This window comes from Castor canadensis, chromosome 10 (assembly GCF_047511655.1).
Source record: "Castor canadensis chromosome 10, mCasCan1.hap1v2, whole genome shotgun sequence".
Taxonomy (NCBI): domain Eukaryota; kingdom Metazoa; phylum Chordata; class Mammalia; order Rodentia; family Castoridae; genus Castor; species Castor canadensis.
In genome coordinates this window covers 147,728,046-147,752,292 of record NC_133395.1, presented here as the reverse complement: position 1 = coordinate 147,752,292, position 24,247 = coordinate 147,728,046, and the positions used below count along the sequence as shown (strand labels likewise).

The window sequence follows — 24,247 nt, the reverse complement described above, 5'->3', positions numbered from 1 at the left end:
CAGCAGAACCTCCCTGAAATGAGTTTCCAGTTCTGGCTCGGAAGAACAAACAATCTGAATGTCTTCACTTACTCTCTCACCCTCAGAGGTACCATCAGGACTGGCCAGACAATGCCAAGCCCATTTCTGTGGGAGAAAGAAAAGGCAAAGTTCACCCTCCACCTGCACCCCATGCATCACTTCCACCCAAGAGACAAAGGGGAGTGTCACAAGGCCAGGAGTCAGGAGGGGCGAGGGCCAGCTTGTTCCACCAGCTCACCAGCCCTGTGACTAGACACCTCCCTAGCATCACTCACGTCCGGTTTGTTTCCTCACCCTCCACACGGTCTGTAAACCACAGGCAGCAGTGTGCCAATGTTATATGGCCAAACACAATCACAGAGAAGTGAAAAATGTCTAATTCACTTTACGCCAAGGTTGCCTGCCAACCCTATGTCTACTTCAACCCATCGTGCTGTACCCTGGGAAGAAAATGAGTTTACAGGGCCAGAAACAGGACTAAGGACATATGAAGGCCAGTCAGAAAGGCCTGTTGAAATCAAACACCTAGAGGGCTGCTTTGTCTTCCCTTTGTCCTATCAAAACAAGACATGCACTGCTTAGCCTCTAGAGAAACTAGGAAAGGATCCAATTGAACCTATTTGTCCAAAGACACCTGTGACTGCCCAGCATCAGGTCTCTTCTGTGGAGGTTTGCTCTGACATCCTCCTACTTGATGACCAGCCCCAAGCTGCCGTTTGTCCTGCAGCACCCACTCTGTTCCTCCTTCAGATTTTGCCCTCAATTCCACTACCGCAGAAAGGCTCTCCCTGGCCTACAAACACAAGCAGATGCCCCACATTCGTTAGTCCCTTTCTGGCCATCCTGCATTGTCCTCTGTAGCACCTATCAGTTTACAATTGCATGTTTGTTTACTTCTTTATGCTGCCTCTCCACCAGACCTTGAGCTACATGAAAGGAGGAACCACTTTTGCCTCACTGATCACTGGAAACCAGCCCCTGGTATGCAATCAGTTGTTCAAGGTTTGATGAATGAACTAATGTGATAACCATTTTTCCTTCTATATAATCCAAGCTTAAGGGATAATGTCCCCTAGCCAAATCTTTAAGACGTTAAGAAGAAATAAAGAAATAAATGAAGTTAATGAACCAAGCCAGGTGCTCCAACAGTCCCCAACTTTTTGTAATGGGTATGACACGGAACAAGCAAGTAGTTTCCTGGAAACCACCGCAGGCCTCCCCTCTGGGGGTCCAGCCTCAAACACTGCACATCCATGATACCAGCCCCCAAATCCCAGAAAGCCTAGGATAGCAGTATCATGTTCACGTCGACATCATGAAAAGACACACGAGGAGTAAAGAGTGAGTGTCCAGCTGACAGAGGTGAGCAAAAAGTTGCAGGGTCACAACCTCAAGAAGCCTTCTCAGGTGAGCATTTGTAAAGGTCTGAGGAACCCCGAGTTCACCTCTGACTTCCCAGAGTCCTAGCAACCTGGGCTCCAGGAATTTTACATTCAAGAGGACTCTGGACCCAAAGCTGGACAATCAGAGCCAGTGACCTCTATGGTCAAGTTTTCCAGCAAGACATAGCAGAGCTGGGATCTCCCCTGGTCAGCTGTAACCCCAATAGCCTTGGGGCCTCCCTTCCCAGGACCTTTGCAGGCTACTTGCAGAACAATCCCTGTGGCATGGGCCACAGGCTTGCATTATGCTCATTTCCCCATCCCCGGGCTTGAGGCAAGTTTAAAAGTCCTTCTCCTGTCTCAGAATCAGGTCTGAATTAATACCCTTCCTCAAAAGAATGCCAGTAGCAAAGTGAAAACAGACGCACTAGACAATGCCCTTTGAAAACCCCAGCGGGACACCGGGTAACAATACTGCCCCGGTTGGAAAGAAATCTTAAGGTTAAAGGTTCACAGAGGCAGAAGAATTACCAAAGTACAAGTTTGTTCAAATTTCCTCCCACAGATTTCAACAACCAGGGTCAAGCTGAAGATTGCCGGCAAAAACCTAAAAGACAACTCAGTCCCTTTGAACTGAACGGAGAAGGGAAAATATACGATCTGGGAGGGATCTATGTTACAGCTTTTAAAAATGTTCTTGAAAGGGTCACCCCTGTTAACTCAAAATCTGTCTGTTGGAGGGTGTTTGAACACTGCTTCTCTAAAACAACAGGCCACGGCCCTCACCGTGTGCGGTGAGGTTGCTGTGTTCCCTGCATTAGAGTGCTGACCCTCTGTGGGCCATGAAATTAACCATCAGCATAGGAGAAATCTGCTACGAGTTAAACTACTTTGCTACGCAAAGTGGCCTGAAAATGAAATGTGAGGATTGAATTTCCATTGAAAGATTAACTTGTCTAACCTCAAGGCAGGCTTCTTCTACTGCTGAACTCTGGTCACTGGTGTAAAGCACCATAAGAGGATGGGTAATTGATGCAGGCAGTGGGAAATGACTCCTTTCTTTCTTCTTTCCTTCCTTCTTTCCCTCCCTCCCTCCTTCCTTCCTGCACGCACATATGCATACATCACATATTCACTCTGTGCCAAGCCCTGCTCTGGGCTCTTAGAGATACAGTTGAATGATAATAGGCCCATGCCCAGTGGAGAATATAATCCAGTAAATACAAACTGATTGATATACAAATGAAGGAAAGAAGACATTATGGGTACATCAAATGAAGGTCATCTAACCAGCTGGAGGGGCAGACGAGACTTCCCAGAAAAGCGCCTGAAGCCAGAATGCACAGCCTGGAGCACCACCTTACCTGTGCAAAGACCTGCAAATAGTTCATGAAATTTGGGATCTTGACAGAGAGACAGAGAGACGGAGACATCAGTAAGGGTCCCATTGGTCATAATGCAGGGCTCTGCCCATATGCCAATGGAGGGCAGTAAAATAGTTATATTTAGGAATAATTCTCAGCTACAGAGTAGAGGGAGATTGTGGGGATATTGCACTCATCTAGGAAGAGCTAAGGCAGAAGCAAAGGGAAGCCTGTTTCAAGGAAGCAACAGAGGTCTGGGGATTGCCCAGGTCAGGAGTCAGCAGGACGGACAGGCCTGGCAAACCCAAGGAGAAAGACAGGCAGAGAATCATTCCAAGGCTAGGCCTGGGTAGCAGGGAGACACCATAACTTGGAAGGCGAGAGGGTAGGTGGGCCTCATAGAGGTGGGGTCTGAGGTGCTGCAGTGGCTACCAGAAGGAGAACAGGTCTCACTCCCTGGGGGAGGCTGGGAGCCCCACACCACACAAGAATATGACAACCCTTGTAACCAAGCCACAAATAGAGATAATGCAAACCTGGTTCTACAGTGGGAATGCAAAACCCAGACCAGTCCTCAGTCCCTCCAAGTCTGCATTATCAAATAACGAAGCTAAATGTTAGACACATAAGTCTCTAATTTAAATTTGTTAAGAATAGGTAAGATTTACATTCCAGTGCCTTGGCTGTACTGGCCACAATGCAAGTGTTCAAATGGCCAAGCAAGGCCCACGACTATCCTGCTAGGCCACACAGTTATACAACATTCTTACTGGCATAGAAAGTCCTGACCAAGCCCCTGCCTCCTTGTAGCCAGTCTGCCAGCCCTCTCCCCTCAGTGCCAGGAGCTAATGGTGAGCAAGGTCTACACTGGCCAACACTTTCCAGCCTGTCTGTGGTCTATTTGTCTCTGGGCATCAGACAGCAGTACAGAAGGAATGGAGCCCTTCTTATGGAAAGCTTTTTCTGCAAAGTCTAAAATTCTGAAGACCATCTCCAAATGTTCCCTGGACCATCATTTCAAAGAACAGGGAATGCTAAGAACACACACAAGGGTCTTTGGGGTTCTGGCAAAAGGTCCTGAAACTCACCTGGAAATGACAAGTAGAAACTGCTTAAATGTCACACTTCAGTGTAGCTGGGAAGGCTGAACTCAGTCACAACAGCAGATGACCTAGGACAAGATACTGACCCTCCCTGGGCTTTAAGCAACCCAGACAAATCTATGGTAAAGGATAGAGCCACAAGACCAGGCAAGGCAGGTTCCTCAGGCCAAGCAGGGCAATGCCAACAAATTTCAAGCACTAGTTTTGAAAAGAAAAAAAGTCAGTTTTATCTTTAGGTAGCACCTGTGCATGCCACCAAATAAATATCCTCAGGAAGTAGGTTAGAGACAAAGGAAATTATTTTAGTCTTCCTGAAGGCCCTAAGACAAGAGAGGCATCATCACAACAAGAGATACGGAAAGAGGGAAAGTCAGCTTCTCTCTTCATGGCAGAAGTTGTCTTTTCTCCTGCCAAGAGAGGTTCACCCACAGCCCACAGTAACTAAGTCCTTCCCACCTACCCAACAAAAGCCACTTCAAAGCAGCGGGAGCCTGATGATACAGCACAAGAAAATAAAAGACCCAATTAACAAAAACACAACTCCAATAATCCAGCAGGAAAGGGCAATAGACACTCTATGTGTGACAACTTGACTCTGTCCATGCTAACTGCCCCTCAAGACCCGCACTTTTCCCAAGGGAGGTATGGGTGAGACAGGAAAGCCAGCCTGGGCAAAGCCAAAGTCTGAGTAAAGTTGCAGGCCAGCACTCACTAGCTATGTGACCTGCAGCAAGTGCTCGCCTCTCGTTCTCTTTGCAGGAGCTATATAAGGTAGAAGGAACACTTCCACAGATGGGCTGACAGCCAGAGTCAAACATCTAGAGCAGTGCCAGGCGCACAGTGCCAGTGCACAGGCTCCCCAAAGTCCATTCCCTCTCCCTCTCCCTCTCCTGAGAGACAGAATACTCCTTGGCTCTGCTCAGCATCCCACGTCTGCACCCAAGAGCCCTATCTTGCTCCCAGTGGTGCTGCCCTATCTCCTGCAGTTCCCCACCTTCCCTCCCAACTGCATCAGAAGGCTGCAGGTGGAATGGGGAGCAGACCACTGTGGCAAGCCTTTCTTCAGCCTCAGCCAGAGCTCCCTACTTGAAGGTCTTACAGCTAGAATACACTCCTCCCACAAGGGGCTTTCCCCACCTGCAACCAACCAGCCTCCTTCCTCAACCTCACACTTTAGTTCTTCCCTGTCTTTAGGCACTCTGGGTCTTCTAGGTGAAACACGCCATTTCTCTACTGGCAAGGTCTCAACCCCTCTTCAACGTCGCTCCTTCTCCCAGAAGTCGCCAGGACCAATCCATGACCTGCCAACCTGGCCTCACCTTCTCTCATTTCCCCATGTATGCAAGTATCAGCCACACTAAATAGGACCACGGCCGTTCTCACAGGTCTAGACTGCTGAAACTGCTCTCTGTGTCTGCTCTGCCCAGAAAACTCCAGGTGATCCTTCCAGGCACAGCACTGCGTCCAGCCACTCATGTCTCCATGCTCCAACTTGATCAAAGCCTCTACAACCTTGCATTTTATCATAAACTGCCTGTTGGCACTCACCTCCCTCTGTCTTCCCTTCCTGGAACTGTAAGCACGCTGAAGACATGCATCACTACTACCTTTACATCCAAAACAAAGCTGCACAATATATATATGTAGTCTCTGAGTAAGTGGATAAAAACACCAAATAGCAGCACCACCTGGACCTCTTCAACAAGGCGGGCTGCCAAAAGCCCTAAAAACAAAGGCTATAAGCCCGAATGTCTCCATAGGCCAGGCATACAACAAAAAGAAGCAACCTGAAGGACACATGCCACCACAGATTAAAGATGATTAAGATGGTAAATTTTATGTTCTGTATATTTTACCACAACTAGAAGTAAATAAGTGTACTTTTTTAAAGAAAAGAATGAAGTACAAGCTCATGCTACAATGTGGATACTTTAGGAAGTATATGCTAAGCCAGACGTGGTAGCACCCATCTGTAATCCCAGTATTCAGGAAGCTGAGGCAGCAAGACCTGTCTAAAAGAATTTATGAAAAGCACATGCAAAGTGCAAGAAGCCAGACATAAAAGGTCATACCCTATATGATTCCATTTACACCGAATGCCCAGAAAAGGCAAAATATATACAGATATTAAGTAGATAGTGGTTATCCAGGCCTAGGGGTGGGGGCAATGAGAAATGACTGCAGCAGGCAGTAAGTTTTCTTTACGGAGTGATAAAAATGTTCTGAACTGGAATTGTGGCTGTGGCACACAGTAAGTATGCAACTCTGAATACACTGAAAACCACTGAGTATACTGAGATGGTTAAACTTAATGGTATGTGAATTATATCGCAATAAAAATGTTTTTAAAATTATCAACTAGTATAGCAAGACATAGTGGCACATGCTTGCAACCCCACCTACTCAGGGACCAAGGCCAGTCCAGGCAAAGTTAGCAATCCCCTGTCTCAAAAACAAAGCACAAATCAGAGGGCTGGGGGTAGATCTCAAGTGATACAGTACGTGTCCAGCACACTGGGCTCAATTCCCAGTATCCCCCAAAAAAATTATCAACTACCTACTATGTGCCAGATTCTGTTGGCCCTAGAGTTAGAGATGATTCTGGCATCACCTCTGCCCTGTGGTACTTGCAGGCTTGTGGAGAGGAGGCACAGAACCAGCCATCACAGCAATGTGTGTCCACTTCAGCACGAAGGATGATATGCATCTCCAGTCTAGGACCTGCCAAGTCTCCTTCTCCAGCTCCCTGCTCCACCATGAGTTGCCACAAAAAAACAGGCTTCACCTTCTCCAGGACTGGGGCCTCTGAGGTAGTGGAAGACCAGAACTACGGGCACTATCACCTTACTGCTAAGAGGGAACGCAGAACCTCCTTGCCCTCATACAAGGGAGCCTCAGCCCCCCCCCCCCCCCCCCGCGTGGCTGAGGCGCCATCAAATAAAAGAATGAGAGAGAAGGGAATATGTCTTAGGGCTTAATTTATGGGATGCCTGCCCAAATTTTATTCTAACCTGAGTGGTGTGATTTTGAAGAAAAACCCAACAGACATGCTGATAGAAAACAAAGGAGATGCTCAGTATAAACTTTAAAAGCAATTAATTTTAAATGATTACAGCTTTACCAAAAGCTGTGGCTATGATTTCCTTCTGACTTTGATTATAACCTTCCAGCAAAATATTTGCCTCGAGAAGGCAAACTCTTTGCATTATTTTCTATTCGTAGCATGACTACAAAAATATTCTTTGATTTAACATTTGATATGTTTTATTCTCAAGGGCAAGCCCCATGAAAAGAAAAATGTACCCCAACGGGATGAAATATGACTACCTACTTCCATTTTTCTTTTCTGTTGGTTCCTGCTCAAATATTCTGCACTAATTTAAACTCAGGACCACATCTCTGATGTTGCACTACTCCTACACTGTCACCCAAACCAAAGCAAAGGCACCTGCTGTTCAGCACCAAGAGAAAGTGGTGCAGACAAAACTCAACTCAGGTTTTCTAAAGCCAACAAAAGGCACTCCAGCTTGGAAAGAGAACATGTGGAGTCAGAGAACCATAAGGTGGTGGAAAAAACAGAAGTACTTGTACTAAAATAGAGGCACACTTTGTACCAGGCAGACTTCCTCCCGGACAGGAGATGCTTTGGAGCAAATGAGGCAGGTGACTCCAGTATCCACCCTGTATCACCCAGTGGTAGAAGACGCTGCAGTAGTAGTACTAGAGGGTACAACCTTCCAGTTATGGTTTGTGCCTTTTAATGAAGAGAAAATAACAGGCAGCTCTCACCAGGTGGGCACAGAGGAACTGGCGATACTAAGAGCTAAAAACACTGAGGTGAAAGGAACACTTCTCCTTATAACTACTCTTTTAAATATGCCTCAATATCTTAGGACAAATATATATATAATTACCACAATTTAACATAATGTATTCCTATACAGACTCACATAAAAAGAGTAAGGGCAAAGAAAATTAAGCATGGTTTTTTTGTTTGCTTTTGCATTAGAATAACACCCAATTCCTCCTGGCTGCCAAGACCTGTGTGTCCAAGTCCCCACTTGTTATCTCTGCTTGTGCCATGCACCTTTCTGGGCATATGTACAGATGCCTAAGGGTAGCATATAACATCTGGTTGGACTCAAGAGGCTGAGGCAGGAGAAGCATGAGTTCAAAACCAGCCTGGCCACACAAGACTCTATGTCAAAAGAAATAAAACCTGGCTGAAGACACAAATTCACTCACGCACATGAGTTCAATGGCATCATCCAGTCCAAATGTGGAGAGACTTAAGGTACACTCCTCAAAAGAGCAGACCAAAGGCAAGAGCTTTCACTGCACCAGCACCACAAGCACAGAATGTCAGAAACAGAGACAGCAAGGCAGCTTTAGCCTTACAAAAGATGCTCTCTCCAGGGTATAGACAGTGACCTGAGCCAGACTTAACAAGACTGCACAGTTCTTGCTAGCTCCCGTCAGAGAAGTTCAACCTACACAGGAAGTGCCGCTCACACCATGGGTACAGGAGGCAAGACCCAAGCAACACATCTTGGCAGAAGAGCTGCTGTTCATTAACAACCAGAACAAAAGACCTGGAGACAATACACTGTTAATCCTCACAGCCACCAGAGGACTATAAATTGCCAAGCCAAGGTTCCAGCATTTTTCAGCTTCCTCCTTCCTGCTGCAGTTAGATTGAGGATGAGGCTAAGTCCCTCACCCCCACCCATGTCTCTAAAACATACATTACTGAACCTTTCTAAATTCTAGCTCTGAAAGATTTATACTCTAAAATGGATTTAGAAAAATACTGCCCTGAAACACCACTCCAGGGAGTGGACAAGCACCCTTTCTCATTCACAGACCAGGGGCTGTGCAGTCATATAACCTGGGCTCCAAGCTAGCTCTGAGGCTTACTAACTGTGCTCCCGCCCTCTGAGACACAATCTTTTTCATCTATAAAATAGGAGTATCACCTTTTACTCCTCAGAACTGCTGTGAGGATTAAGAAAATGAAACAAAAACCACCCATCCTGAGGGTGGCACTAAGGAAACACCGAGTGCTATCACAGTATCACTAACTTTGTCTGCACCCACACGGGGCAAGAGAGGTGAAACCCAATTTTCTAAGTTAAGGACGAATTTTTTCCTTCTTTTTTGCAAAAAGTATTTGGGAAACAGTGAAACCAGAGCTGGCTCTAACTTAAGACATACTGAACTCAGATACTGGTTCTAAGTTCCTTCTCCAGGGATAATATATCCCATAAGGGGTCTGAGTTACTGACAGTGAGCCGGGACCTGGAACAAGAGTCATCAGTTGCCTAAGGATCACAGGTGCAGGTGGGGCTAAAGAAAACCACACCTCTGCCAGAGGGAGTCCCTGCCCAGCAATCTTCATCTTTCTCTCAACTCAGATGATCATGTCACAAACCTCCTGCAATAGCCTTCTAAAGTGCTTGTAAGCCCTTAGGAGAAATCCACACCACAGCCACTCTCTAGGATCTTCACTAATGTATTCCTGCCACACACCATGCTGATGTCTTGCCATGCCCACATGCTGGCAGTTAGCTCTAATCTTAGGCAAACAAAATGGCACACATAAGCTCAGTGCCATGCCAGGCAGTTCCCTCCCCTGGGAGAGCCCTTTTTCCCCCAGTGGACCTAAAACCCAGCATTCCCTTTTTATTTTTTTGGCGGGGTGACAGTCTCACTATGTTGCCAGCACAGCTTGGCCTTGAGCTCCAGGGCTCAAATGATCCTCCTGTGCCAGCCTCCTGAGTAACTGGAACCACAGGTGTATGCCACCACACCCAGCCACAATGAATTATTCCTGCTTTTATTCTGTGTGCATAGAATTCCAGCAGATTGCTTTGCACACAGTATAGTAGGCCCTCCCCAGTTCCCTAACAAGCTGCTGGAGGGGAGGAGAAAGAGCAATGCACACTGCACTTATTACAGGGCAGGCCTCATACTAGTCACTTTCTGTACATAACCCTTAAAGAAGGTTCTCTGCTATCTGTAGCCAGCTAGCCCAGTAGCTGCAAGACAGGCTTTACGCCTTCAGAACTTACTCAGTGCCCACCACATGCCAGATCCAGGCCCAAGCACTGAAAACACTGGTGATAAGACAGACAAGCTCACTGTCCTCACAGCACTGGCATTCTAGTACAAGACAGTCAGTAGTACACATAGAAAGCACCAGACGGTGATATCAAGGAACTAACACAAGAACATGAGAAAATATGGGGGAGGCCTCTCTGAAGAGGTGACATTCGAACTGAGACTTAAGTGGTAAGGAGTCAGGCACACCACAGAGGCAACAACAGATAAAGACCCCGAGGGAAGCAGCAGGTTGGCCCACTTAAGTAGAAAGGAGGCCGGCATGACAAAGTCAGGAGCAAAGGGTAGCAGCCACTGAAGAGGTTCAGAGGAAGGCAGAGGCAGGCCATGGGTCCTGCGGGCTATAAGGAGGAGGCTGGATTACTCCAAGCACAGTAGAACTCACTGGGAAGTCCTGGAGCAGAGGGCCAAGACTGATGGGCAGCTATAAAAGGAATACAAAGCATGGCTCTGGAAGGCAGGCCAGAAGGGCCCAGAATGGGTCCGTAAGCCAGGATTTGGCCTGGGAGTCATTTCAAGAAAGCAAGGGTGCCCATGATTATGCACATCTGACTAGGTTCAGTTCAGGGATAGCCAGGATGGATTCTAGCACCAACCCAAGGTACTTTACCTGCCAGGCTGAAGTTTCCTCCTCTGAAAAACAGGACTAGTACTCCCACCACATTGGGTTGTTACACAGATGCAAGTTCCTGGCCACGGACCTGGGCACTCACACAGGAGCACTCTTCCCTTCAAAAGAAAAAATTCTACGTGCTCTCTCATGCGCCTGGAAAGGAAAGTGGGACTCTGATCTACTTGAAGAATGGTAGCAGACTGAGCACCACGCCGGTGTGCTCAGGTCACATTTTAATGCCTAGTAAGAAGACAAGGACAGTCTCCTCAGGAAGTGAGAGAAGAGAAAGGGCAACAATATTCAAAGAGAAAGAGAAAACTCCTCTTCTATGGTTTTATGGCTTAAACCTGGGCCTTACACTTGGGTTATATACAGCAGGCTAGCGACAAAGCCTTCTTGCTGCATCAAAAAACGTCTATAAATGCACACACTGGAAGGGGGTGGTGGGCACTGAATAACCTGGGGAGGCATGCATAGGACTCTGGCTTGGAAGGCAGGGAGACCTGGACTGTCACTGAGGACCTGCTTCTCCTAAGCCCCATTTCCTCAGCAGTTAAATGGTAACCACCATGTTCCTTGCAGGGTTTCCTGGAAAGCAGCAAACATCCCAGGAAATAGCCGGGCACTGGTGACTCGTGCCTGTAATCCTAGCTACTAAGGAGGCAGAGATCAGGAGGATCGTGGTTTGAAGCCAGCCCGGGGAAACAGTTCATGAGACCCTATCTCAAAAAAACCCTTCACAAAAAAAGGGCTGAGGAGTGGCTCAAGGTGTAGGCCCTGCGTTCAAACCCCAGCACCACAAATATACACATAGGTGTGTGTGTGTGTGTGTGTGTGTGTGTGTGTGTGTATACATATATATATATATATATATATATATATATATATATATTCACAAAAGCTAAGCCAATAAACAGCTGTGCAGTTACCAGATGCTTCTCGACTTACAACAGGGCCAAGTTCCGAGAAAGCCATCATAAGCTGAAAATATGGCAAGTCAAAAGTTCACTTAATACACCAAACCTACAGGACTTCCTGGCTGAGCAACACAGTCCATGACACACAGCCGCTTCCCTCCCAATCTCAGGACTGCCTGGGAGCTGCAGCTTGCTGCCCTGGACAGCCCAGAACCCACCATGTGATCACCAGCCCAGCAGAAAAATTCAAAGCAGTTATCTACTGAATTTACGTCACTTTCACACCACCAAAAAGTCAAAAATCATAAATCAAACCATTCTAAGTCAGGTTCTCTCTGTATTAGAAAGGATTAGGAATTTGCCTTTCTCTCTCTCTCTTTCTCTCTTTCTCTCTCTCTCTCTCTCTCTCTCTCTCTCTCTCTCTCTCTCTCTCTCTCTCTCTCTCTCTCTCCAGTATTGGGGATAGAACCCAAGGCCTTGTGCATATTAGGCAGGTGCACTCCATCACTGAGCTGCACCCCAGCTGCCTCATTGTTTTAGTCTGTGCCGTCTGCCGCCAACTTAGACTGGCTTAGAGTACAGGCTCTAAAATCTATTAGGATGTCATTATACAGGGAAGGGAAAAGAGCAGCAATCCTGTATTCCTCTCAAGATGGAAACATGGACTGAGAAGACATTAGATGGAGCAAGTAAGCTTCCTTACCTCTTCAAGCTTCCATTTCCGCTAAAACAAAACAGGAAAATGACTCCAACCTGCCTGCAGCATGGAGTACGGGAGGAACAGAGATCAAAGCACTTACTCCTCACTACAGCTGGGACCCCATCAGGCCCCCGTGCCACCAAACCAACAATCATGGGCCACCTGTTCTTGTAGGCTCTCAGGATCCTGCTGGAAAGGAACGCAAGGGAAGGCAACAAACCTTACAGGCAGGTAGTGCTCAGGCACTGCATCGGTAGGGAGTAGCAGACTCTCTCAGCCAGGGTCTTATACTAGTGTATCATTTTCTCCAAAAACAAAGCAAGTTTTAGAGACCTGTCCATAGTAAAGTGTAGTTAAATGGGTTTGAAAAAGAATCCACAAAGGTCTAGCAGTGGTTTCATCTGAGTCCTTTTGCCTTGTTTGTAATGTCCTCCTAAGTAGCATGTATTTATGTATTACCCACATACGGTAATTAAAAATTAATTAAATGATACATCCCAGGGGGACACTGTGGCAGTGCTCACCAGGACTGAAAACAGTCATGCCCTTTGACCTGTCGGGTGCAGTTCTAGCTCGCTCTCTCACGCACGCGCGCGTGTCGGGTTTCTGAAACTTTAACTGGGAACAGTGCCGGGGACCAGGAGCCGGGAGCCCACAGGACACGTGAGGGACGACTTTCCTGAGACCTTTTCCTTCACTTGTCGGCGTGCATGACAAGCGCTCTGGTCCTTTTCTAGGAAAGCACCTCGCGGCTGGCCGTGCGCCCGGGCGAGCTGGGCCGCGGGGCGGCCAGGAGCGGCACGGGGCGCAGTGCGCGTCCCCTGCGACCGGACGCGGTGCCCGCAGCTCGCACCCGGCCCTGCCGGCGGCCGCCGCGTCCCGAGCCCGGCTCCCGCCCCGGCCCGCGCTCACCGCCGATGATGGTCCGGATGAGGGAGGCGTGCCCGGGGCAGTCGACCAGCGTGACCTGAAGCAACGGCTCGTCGGCGCCGGGTAGCGGCACCGCGAAGCAAGAGAAGCCCAGGTCAAGCGTGATGCCGCGCTCGCGGCTCTGCGGCTGCTTGTCGAAGGCGGCGGTGGAGGCCGTGGTGCTCAGCGCCCGCGCCAGCGCCGTCTTGCCGCTGTCTATGTGACCCAACACGCCTACGTTCACGTTCACCCGCCGCCCCGCCATATCGCCGCCGCCTGGAACGCTCCACTCGGGCTGCCGGCCGTCGCGGTCCGCTCGCTAAGCGGCCCCCCCCGGCAACCCATGCCGGACGCGCGCGTTCCGGCCCGAAGCTTCCGCCCGCGGCTCCCGCAGCCAGCGGTGCGTCGCTCAGGGGCCTCCGGGCTGCACGCCGGGGCAACAGTGGACGCGGCACCCACCACGGCACTGCGCACCCCTGCCTCCTCCCCTGAAGCGCCGCGGGCCGGGGTTTGAGCGATCCTTCAACCCACCCGCTTCTGCACTCGTGGCGACGAGCTTCTCTAAGTGCCGACTTTGTGCACGGCCCGCTCGCCTGCTGGACGTCATCGTGCACGGGGATGGCGGACCCCGCGGTACGGGACCAGAACGGAATTCCCGCCCCGGGAGTTAGACGTGTCCTCTGTGCAGGTGCCCCTCGGCCCCCGCCGCCCAACGGGTTCTGCAAAGAGGTCGCTCACCCAAGCGTCTGCTGTGGCCACACAGGTGACGGACGGAGGAGAGACGTCGTCTAGCGGGCACTGGAGAACTGTGTGTGCTGAGGGAAGAGGGGCAGCCCAGCCCAGCCACTGGCCGGGGGCAGCTGCCCAGCATTGCACGCCGGCCCGCGTTTCTAGAGCCGACACAGTTTCTGTGCGGACTCCCTTATGGTTTGGACATGCAATTATGTGGGGAGATGGTGGACACGCTAGGGGGTAGGCCTAATTGGAGGAAGGGACCGCTGGGGGAGTGAAGGTTGCCCACCCTCGCCTTGTCCCCGTTCCTTCCCCTGCCTCTGAAAACAGCAAGTTTGCTGACAACCTTGTGGCAGCAAACCATGACCTGAACTGAGAGGAGCCTGGCTCTAGCCTCCTATCTGCTTATCATGGTTACTCCCAAACTCCACCGCAGAGACACCAGCAGGTGCATTACCAGGTGCTGCTCAAAAACCACAGAGGGAGTCATGTGGTGAATAGTTTGCCCTCTAAATTGCCTCTCAGACATCTGAAAAATTCTGAATTCTGGGACCACCTTGGTCCCAGGAGTTTGGAGAAGGGGTTGGAGACTCAGAAAGATTCCCCAGTGACGGGACACTGACTAATTGGATGTGTGATGAGAAAGGAGGACCTGGGATGTGGTCTGAAAATGTCCTCAGAGGCCCACCTGTGAAAGTCTTGGGGACAGGGTCTTGGGAGATGGTGGACCCTTTGAGAAGTGGGGCTTCATGGGAGGATGTGCCCTGGAAGGGGATATTGAGACACCGCCCTTTCCTCTTCCTCTCTGTTCCCCAAGCCTGACATCAGGTGAGCAGCAGCCTCCTTCCAAGATGCGCTGACTGGCCACAGGCCCAGAAGAAATGGAGCCAAGTGACCGTAGGCAGAAACCTGCAAAACTATGAGCCAAAGTAAACCTTTCCTCTTTCTAAGCTAATTGTCCAAGCAATTTATTACAGCAACGGAAAGCTGAATAACCCAATCTCTAAAATCCTAGCTTTGGAACTTCATTATTTCATTCACTCAGTTATCCAAGAAATACTAATTGAGCACCTGCCATGTACCAGGTAGTACACGGTCTGGAACAGTACTGTGAATAAGACAAATAATAATTAAGTGCTTTTATGAAATAAAGCACTTATGAAATGTGGCCAAGGGTCCCAGGTGGACAGGTGGAGAACATTCACCTTTTCCTGTTCAGGAAAGAGGCGTTGGAGCTGATAAAGGCAGCAGTGCACAGGACCTGGGAAACTGATGGAAGAGCAGGCAGAGTTGACAGCAGGGGCTGAGGCAGCAGTCAGTCAGGCTGTGTGGTAGGTGGGAAGTGGGGCAAAGGAGAAGCTGAATGCTGACTTTACCCTGTAAATATCCTTCAAGGTACGGTTTTAGCCTGATGATGTGCCTGTCTACAACACCAAAAGCAGAAGCTCTGGAAGGCCTGTCAGAAGGCCAGGGGACTTCCCAGAAAACAGGATCTCAGCAATGCTAAGATTCATGTTGCAACATCACCCATGTCCTTCCTGTGTTTGATCTGGCTGCACAGCCAGCCCAGGGCACAGAATCAAACTAATAAGCAACTTGGGACTCATTCTTCAACCCAGCTACTCCGGAAGCTTTGAAGGCCCCAGCCAGTCCCTTGTCCTGTTGGACCCTAAAGAAAGACATCTTTACAAAAATCCACCATGAAACTGACATAGTGAGGGTAGGAACATACTGGCCTATGATGTAATTGAAAAGCAGACTTTGGTTGTAGTAGACTGTATCCAAATGCTACCTCCACCTGCTAAAGCTGTGGTGTCTTGGGCAAGATCTCTTTGTGCCTCTGTGCAACTCAGAGTTGTGAGGATTAAGTGAACTGGTATTTCTGCATTACTTAAAGCAATGCCTGGAGTATAGTACGTGCTGAACCACTGTTTCCTAGATTCAATAAGTAAAACTACAACATCAAGGGAAGTGCTTGCTGCACCTAAGGCTCAGGTGGCCAATGACATAAGGCACCAACTTTGTCTCTTTTTTTTTTTTCCAGTACTGGGGCTTGAACTCAGGCCTTACACCTTGAGCCACTCCACCAGCCCTTTTTTGTGTTGGGTTATTTTCAAGATAGGGTCTCGTAAACTATTTGCCTAGTCTGGCTTCAAACTACAACCCTTCTGATCTCTATCTCCTGAGTTGCTGGAAATTACGGGCGAGAGCCACCAGCACTTGGCCTTGTCTCTCTCCTTGTCATGGATTTGGGAGCTGAGAGTTGGCAAGAGAGTCTACCAAGATGGAGAGTAGGCAAGAACAGATTTATTAGGACTCCATTGAAAGTGGATAGAATGTTGGACAGCTATACAAAGGACTATACCGCCAGAGACAAGGTTGAGAATAGGTTTTAAACCTTGGGCTAGGCTACTTTTGATTGGCTCTCTTTTTTTGTGGCCCTTACTGATTGATTGTCTCTTCTTGGACCATGGTTTGAATTTTGAACACAGGAACACCTCTGCAAGCTTGGCTTTTCCTTCCATCTGGGCTTCCTAGCTGGCCAATCCATGCCCCTCATTCCATCTGTTCCTTGGTATTTCTTTTCGGCCATATTTCCTTGAAATGGGAGCCCTCTCCACACGGAGGTCTGTCTGAATTCTGTCTGTTCCTCTTCCTCTGAGTTGCCTCCACTCCCAGGTACATGTTGACAAGATGACTGCTAGAGCCAACTTTTGCAAGCTTACAGTCTCAGCAAAATCCCCAAATTGAGTCTATGGACCAGATAAAGTCATGTGCTCAGGCACCTGGAGGGAAACACGAAGCTTTGCCTAGCAAGGTGTGGGTCATAAGCCCACTCCAGGAACTAAGCAGGAAGGAGGGGCTGGAGGCTCCTATGGAAAATGGAGAGATATTCCCAGTAAAACTCCAGTCATCTCCTGTCTCCTGTGTACTTTGTCTCTACCCAGCATCTCTTTTCTAGAATCCTGTTTGCTTTACACCAGGCTGGTGCTCTGGTGTTTCCCACATCCTAGTGGGCTGAGGTTGCCTGAGAGCATTTTGGGGCCTGGAAAGGCAGGTTTAGCCAGGCACTGGTGGCTCACGCTTGTATTTCTAGCTATGCCTGAGGTAGAGCTCAGAAGGATCGCGGTTTGAAGCCAGCATGGACAAATGATTCGCAAGACTCTATCTCGAGAAAACCTAACACAAAAAGGGCTGGTGGAGTGGCTCAAGGTGTAGGCCCTGAATTCAAACCCCAGCACTGCAAAAAAACAAATCAAAACAAAAAGGCAGGTGTATTATCACTGCGTCTTGAATGGTCTTAGCCCCAAAGCTCCAGCTGGGAAGGCCTCTTCCTCTGCAGCAGACTCCGGGGCCCTGTACAGTTCCACAGGCTGGGCACAGTCCCTGAGAAAATTATTGATGGAAAACAGCCTGCAGAACTGCGATTATTTGGGATTTGTTCTTAATGTTAATGTGATGCTGGTTCCTTTCTGTTTCTTTAATGCCATTTTGTACTGAGGTAGTTCAAAGTTCTTTACAAACAGCCAGTAATTAATTCAACTTCATTAAGGCCAATTAATCCAGGATTAATTATAAATTTGCCCAGAGGAAGTTATTATACTTTGCTCTTTGATTTGAGTTTTGGCTTTAAAGATTCTTTCAGGAATGAAATGGAAATTTCCCTTTTCTCTGCGGGTATCTACCTCGCCAGGGATTGTGTTAACCATGTCCTTTCCTCAGTATGTCCCATACTATCCCTGGAGGAGGCTGTCACACAGACCTCAGCTGAGCAGCCTGACATTTCCAGCCCTACAGAGATCTTCTAATGCCACCTTGAGCCTGAGGTGGAGGAAGCCTGATATAGTGGCAAAAACTCATGCTGTGCCAGTTCAAATCAGGTCTCTACCTCAGGCTGTGTGGTATCACTTCACCCTAGCCATGTGACATTACCACTTCTACCTGCACAATGGATGTAATAACACTTCACAAGCTCATTATGGTCTGCAGTGGTCGACAGTGGTCTCAATTCTCCTTGGAGTCTTCTAGCCTCCTTTCCTCTAGGTCACTTGTTCCAGGGGTGGGCCTAAGACTAGGGTCTCACCAATCAGTAAGGTTCAGGCCCACTGACTACAGAAATTGGTTTTGCAGTAACCATGTGACCCAAGTTGGCCCAACTGAAGAAAACCCTGTAATTTTCCCTGAGGCAAGTAATTAAAAAAATGTTTTTGCTGCTGAACTAAAACATGTATAGCACTGAGGATGTAGCGCAGTGGTAGGGCACTTGCCTAACACACACAAGGCCGAAGCTTTGAACCTCAGCACTGCAGAGATAAAGCCTGGATAATACAGGCCTAGGTGGTGAGGAGATGGGTGGGGGAAATCTGGCTCTGGCAGATTAATGGACCCCCAGAGATGTTCACATCCTGGAGCCCGTGACCAGTCTCTTACATGGCAAAGGGACTTTGCATAAACTAAGGTTCTGGGTATTCTGGGAGAGCCCAATGTGAACACAGCAGGAGCTCATGAGGCAAGAGCTGGAGCAGGGCAAGGGCCTTACTGATGTCCTTGTCTGCACAGCATGACCGCACAGCTCTCACTTTCCACGGTCAGGATTCATTGTTGCTGAGTCTACCAGTGCAAACTTGCACTTCCATTTGCTAACATAAAGTTTCTTTTGCTACTTAAGATATAGCTAATAACTAGATGCAGAAGGACAGGGAAGCTGAGGGAGCACACGTTTTTTATGTAAAGTGTTATCAAAGATGAATGTAACCAACTATAACATGTTGGTTTTATACAAAAAGAGATTGGTGATTGTTCTCATTCTCTCTCTATAGATGGCCTGATTTCAGTCTATCGAAAGTGTAGTCCTTTCCTAGTAAACTTTCACTTGAGAGAGCGAGAGAGACTACTTATCTATTTCATTTCTTTTACATTTTTTGTGGGGGGGAGGCTGGGGTTTGAACTCAGGGCTTCACACTTACAAAGCAGGCACTCTACTTCTTGAGCCACACCTTCAGTCCATTTTGCTCTGGTTATTTTGGAGATGGGGTCTCTTGAACTATTTACCCAGCCTGGCCTTGAACCAAGATCATCCCAATCTCAGCCTCCCAAGTAGCTAGGATTACAGACATGAGCCACTGGCACCTAGCCTATTTTATTTCCTTTAAATCCCAGCATATTTTAGGAAGAGAAAAAAAAAAGAGAGAGAGAGAAAGAAGCCAGAGAGTCTGATCCAGAAAAATGACATCCTAGGAAAGACCAGACATTTCTGTCCTTGCAGATGGAAAAAGCTATGAGCCTAGGTAAGCCTGTAGAAAGAAGGTGGAGAAAGCAGAACATATCTGGAGGATTTTGGTTGTTGAGAAGTCAACTTTGTCCTTTTCTCATGTGTTTTTTGTTGATTTGTTTTTGTTTTTAATTTTGAGACTAGGCACAGTGGCTGATACCGTGATCCCAGCTACATAGGAGGTAGAGATCAGGAGGATTGCGGTTCAAGGCCAGCACAGGATAAAGTCAACAAGACCCCGTCTAAACAAAAAACTGAGCCTAGTGGTGAGCATCTTTTATCCCAACTACATGGGAGGCCGTAGGTAGGAGCATCTTGGTCCAAGGCTGGCCTGGGCAAAAACTGGAGACCTTACCTGAAAATAATTAGAGCATAAAGGGACTGGGGGTGTGGCTCAAGTGGCAGAGCACTTGCCTAGCAAGCTCAAGGCCCTCAGTGAAACCTCAGGACTACCAAAATAAATAAAAATTTCAAATTCTGGTAAAATATACATAACCTAAAATTTATCTTTTATTCCATGTTTTATGTGTGCATTTTCTGAAGAATTAAGTACATTTGAAATGCTCTGGAGGGCTGAAGGTGTAGCTAGCTCAGTGGGAGAGTGTGTGTTTAGCATGCATGAGGGCCTGGGTTCAGTCCTTAGCACCAATAAAACAAAACAAAACAATGAAACAAAATGGGATGGAACCACCATCACTATTTATTTCCAGAACTTGTTCATTACCCCAAGCACAAGCTCCATACCCCATGGCAGAAACTCTCCATTGTTGCCTCCCTCCAACTTCAGATAACCTCTTTTGTACTTTCTATGAATCTGCCTATTACCTAATTTGTGTAAGTGGAATATATTTGTCCTTTTGTATCTGCCATATTTTACTTAATGTTTTCAAGGTCCGTGTTGTAACATGTATGCAGTTTCATTCCTTTTCATAAAGAAATAATATTCCATTGTTTGAGCCACTACACCAGCCCTTTTTGTGATGGGTTTTTTTGAGATAGGGTCTTGCAAACTGTTTGCCCTGGCTGGCTTTGAACTGTGATCCTCCTGATCTCTGCCTCCTGAGTAACTAGGATTACAGGCGTGAGCCACCAGCACCTGGCTTATCTTCTGATGAATAATTGGGTTTTTTCTACCCTTTAGCAACGTGAATACTACTTGCTTTGGTATTCAGACAGGAGAGGAATTATTAGGTCATATCCTAAGTCTACAGTTAACATGCTGAGAACTAGCACACCACTTTCACAGCAGGTGCTACATATTCAGTACTGTATATTCCACCAGCAATGTACCAGGGTTCCACTTTCTCCACATCGCCTCCAATGCTTACTTTCCAGTTTTAATTTTGTTTCAGCCATATCAGTGAGTGTGAAACAGTACTTGACCTTAGTTCTGATTCTCATTTTGCTAACAACCAGTGGTGGTGAGCCTCCCTTCATGTGTCTACCTGCCATTTGAATATTGAGTCCTCTACCATTTTTAAAATGAGTTATTTGCTTTCATTGTTTTGAGTTGTAGTTTTTTTTTATTCTAAATATTCAATTCATCAGATTATGATCTGCAAGTCTAGTCTCCCATTCTGTGGACTGGCTTTTTGCTAATTTGATAGTATTCTTTGATGTACAAAAGTTTTTGATTTTGATGTACAGTTAAGTTCTGATTGAGATCTTTATTCTTTTTTCATGCATTGCATTTACACCTGCAAACCTGTCTCTTAAAACTGTTATCTCATGTCGATCCATTGCATTTGCCTTTTTCTTAAGATATTTTCTTCTATTCCTTTTTTTTTTTAATAGGGTTTTGCTATGCTGCCCAGGCTGTTCTTGAACTTGTGATCCTCCTACCTCAGCCTCCTGAGTAGTTAGGATTACAGGCATAAGCCACTCACCTGGATTCAAGGTGTTATCTTATTTCTTTTGTGATTTATTCTTCCACATTAATTATTTACAAATATGTTGTTTTCAGCTGGGCGCCCATGGCTCACACCTAGGTACTCAGGAGGCAAAGATCAGGAGGACTGTAGTTCAAGGTCCACTCAGGCAAATAATTCAAGAGACTCTACCTTGAAAATAGCCAACACACACACACAAAGAAGTCTGATGGAGTGGCTCAGATGTTAGAGCACCTTCCTAGCAAGTGTGAGGCCCTGAGCTTAAGCCTCAGTGCTAAAAAAAAAAAGGGGGGGGATATGTTGTGTAATTTCCACATATTTGTGAATTTTCCTTCTTTATTCAAGTTCATTCCAATGTGGTTGGGAAAATATTATATGTTATTTCAATCTTTTTAAATTTATTAAGTCTTGTTCTGTGGCAACTTGACTTTCGATAGCAGACCAGGAGAATGTGAATATGAAATTCATGTTGTATTGGGATAAAGACTGGGAGGACAAAGAGGCATTCCGTGAGATGAGAGCTTTGCTAGGGAGGTAGTGTGAATGATAAGATGATGGGGTGGGGAGAGAGATGAGCCTATTCATCTACTGTGGAGAACAAGCAGATCAAATATAGGAAAGAAAGGTAATAGGTGGCCCTCTAAGAGATGGGATAGGCCCAGTTTTTATTCTGTAACCTAGTGAGCAGGGTTACTTGGACTAGGAGGTTGTCCATCAGGATAAAGGAGAATCCAGTAGTGCCTGGCACATAGGAGAACCTTAGCATGGACACTAATGTGTGGTTTCTATTCTACTTTGTCTTTCACATAGAAATTGAATTTTTAGTTAGGCACATATTTGTGTTGTGAAACACTACATTTCCCAGACTCCCTTGCTATAACTGTTTGATTCTGACCATTGGGATGTGAGTAGAAATGATGGTGCAACTTCAAGGTCAAGGTTAAAGAGAAGGCTCATGTCTTCTTCCCCGCCCCCCATTTCTGGAGGTTGACCCCATGGCCTTGTTCATGCTAGGCTTGTACTCTACCACTTAGCCACATTCCTGCCTTTGGTGTCTTTGAGACAGGATCTTGCTGTGTCACTCAAACTGGCCTTGAGCTCACTATGTTGCCCCAGCTGTCCTCCTACTCCTGATCCTCCTGCCTCAGTCTCCAAATGTTGGGATTACCAGTGTGTACCACCACACCTGGCTCCTTTTCTCCTCGCTGGTACAAATCTGATCCTTGTGGGGAGTGTGAGTAACCATATCATATCATAAGAAGCTGGTGGAGGGGTGGCAGGCAACACCATAGAAAATTGGGTCTTTCATGGGTACAAAGCCAGCTTGCCTACTGAATGATGGTTAGATTTTATGTGAGAAAAGGGGACTTCTATTTTCTCTTACCCACTATTATTTTGAGCCTCTGTTACTGAGGCTAAACTAACATTGTAAGTAATACAACAGTTAATCATTACTTGGGCAGCTCCAAAGGTTCAGCTAGGTTGCAGACCATGCCTGCATCTTGGCTCCAGAGACCACTGGGTGATTGCTTCCTCATTAGCAATGGGGAAGGAAGAGGTAGATTTGACCCTACTTTGTGGGTTTAAATTTCAGGTGGGACAAAAGGCAAGGCAAGTAGGGAGCAAAAGGGTTGGAAACCAAGTTACTGAAATGATCGACCGTGGGCTGAAGAAAAGAAAAGAAAGGTCATGGGAGTGAAGAAAGTGAGAGCCAGTAGGTCAGGGTTGTCACTCAGCACCATTCTAAAATGAAGAACGCTGGTGTGAAATAATGGCTGCTACTCAGGAGGCAGAGGCAGGAGAGTCAAGAGTTCAAGGGCAGCCTGGGCACAGTGAGACCCTATCTCAAAAACAAAAAGTTTAGGAGCACAACTCAGCAGGTAGAGCACTTACCCACCATGTGTGAGGCCCTGGGTTCAGTCTTCAGTAACACACACGCACACACAGAGACATACACGACTCGGTTTCAGATAAAATAAGGAGACATTCTGAGCCAAATATGAGCGACGGTGAGCACGGATTCAAGTAACCCTGAACGACATGTTCCACAGCGGAAGAGGGTACGTGAACTTTTAGACTCACAGAACAGAAGAAGGCCACAAATTAATACATACATATTGATGATGGGTATCCGGTAGGCAGGCTACAGCAGGGCAGGGAAATCTCTTTCATAGGTTTCAGAGGTTATAGCATTCTTAGCTTTAGGGTCGGTGGAGGCTAGAGGTCAGCTAATACATTCCAAGAAGTTTGCCTAAGAATCAAGAGAATGTAAAATGGCACCACACCGTTGGCTTCTGAGAAGTGTCACCCATTTGTCAGGGTTCCACACAAGCATTATTGCTTTAGTGATAACTTCCTGGGCTCTCTGGGCTTGCACACTCCATGGGTGTACTTGGCCCAGTACACCTCAGGTTGCAAGTTTTCCAACCAATGAGTAAGCTTGTCAGGACCCTACTTCAAGTCTGTATCCCATGTGTTGTAGGGCGGCAAGTGTTTGTTGAATGGGTGGGAGTATAGTTGTGCCTGAAGTCATGTTGTGGAAACTGACAGAAGATTTTTGCTGGCTGATTGTCTCATCTGAGGTTGTGAGGTGGGATGAAGATTATACAGGCTTTGAAACTTGAAGTCCTCAGTTGGAGTTCCAGTTCTGCTGATTATTTGCTGTGTGTTCTTGGGCAAGTTACTGGGTTTCTTTTAACCTACTGGGTTTTGTTTTGCAGTTCTCAGGAGCAAACTCAGTGTTACCAGTCAGCTGGCTGGGGTCTTTCTGCTCTACCTGATAGGAATCCTTGAGTGTGTAGCAGAAACTTTTCTAGTGCTGGCAGTCCCAGGCTCTTGAGTATTCGAAGCCTTGGGGCTATAATGCAGACTCAGAGGTTCACAGCTCTGGACTCGAGAGCTAAGAGCCCATTGCTCCAGGCTTTAGAAACCAGAGGTTTGTGGCTCTAGGCACTCAGCCTGGAAGCTTACTTGCCACCTGGGCACATGGCCACTTTTATAATTCTTAGCTTCCATCAGTAGTGAGCATCAGCAGCAGGCAGCACCTGCGAATGTTACAGTTCCTAAAAGGGCCTCAGGTGTTGGGATCCTCAGCTATACAGCCGAGGCTAGTGTTACAGCCCTCAGGATAAGGGCCCTTTTAGCAGCTCCCTCAAACTCTTCCAGTGACCAATAGTTTTTAGTCCTTGTGCCACAGATGCTGTTCCTCCTGGTTTCTGTCCCCAG

The 24,247-nt window shown here is 47.3% G+C and overlaps 1 protein-coding gene and 1 long non-coding RNA gene across 2 annotated transcripts in view; one reads left to right on the top strand and one right to left on the bottom strand.

Annotated features, from left to right (window-relative positions):
• The window catches only part of Eefsec (eukaryotic elongation factor, selenocysteine-tRNA specific), a 188,286-nt gene extending 174,825 nt beyond the window's left edge, over window positions 1-13,461 (bottom strand). The window contains exon 1 of the mRNA XM_074044590.1: window positions 13,133-13,461. Coding sequence (XP_073900691.1) covers window positions 13,133-13,394 — 262 coding nt within the window. The 5' untranslated portion in view covers window positions 13,395-13,461. The remainder of the gene's footprint in view (window positions 1-13,132) is intronic.
• A 20-nt stretch (window positions 13,462-13,481) lies between these two features.
• Window positions 13,482-17,088, top strand: LOC141411556 (uncharacterized). The gene is made up of 2 exons (XR_012436407.1): window positions 13,482-13,892; window positions 14,679-17,088. It is a non-coding gene; the product is annotated as an uncharacterized lncRNA (long non-coding RNA).
• The last annotated feature ends 7,159 nt before the right edge of the window (window positions 17,089-24,247 follow it).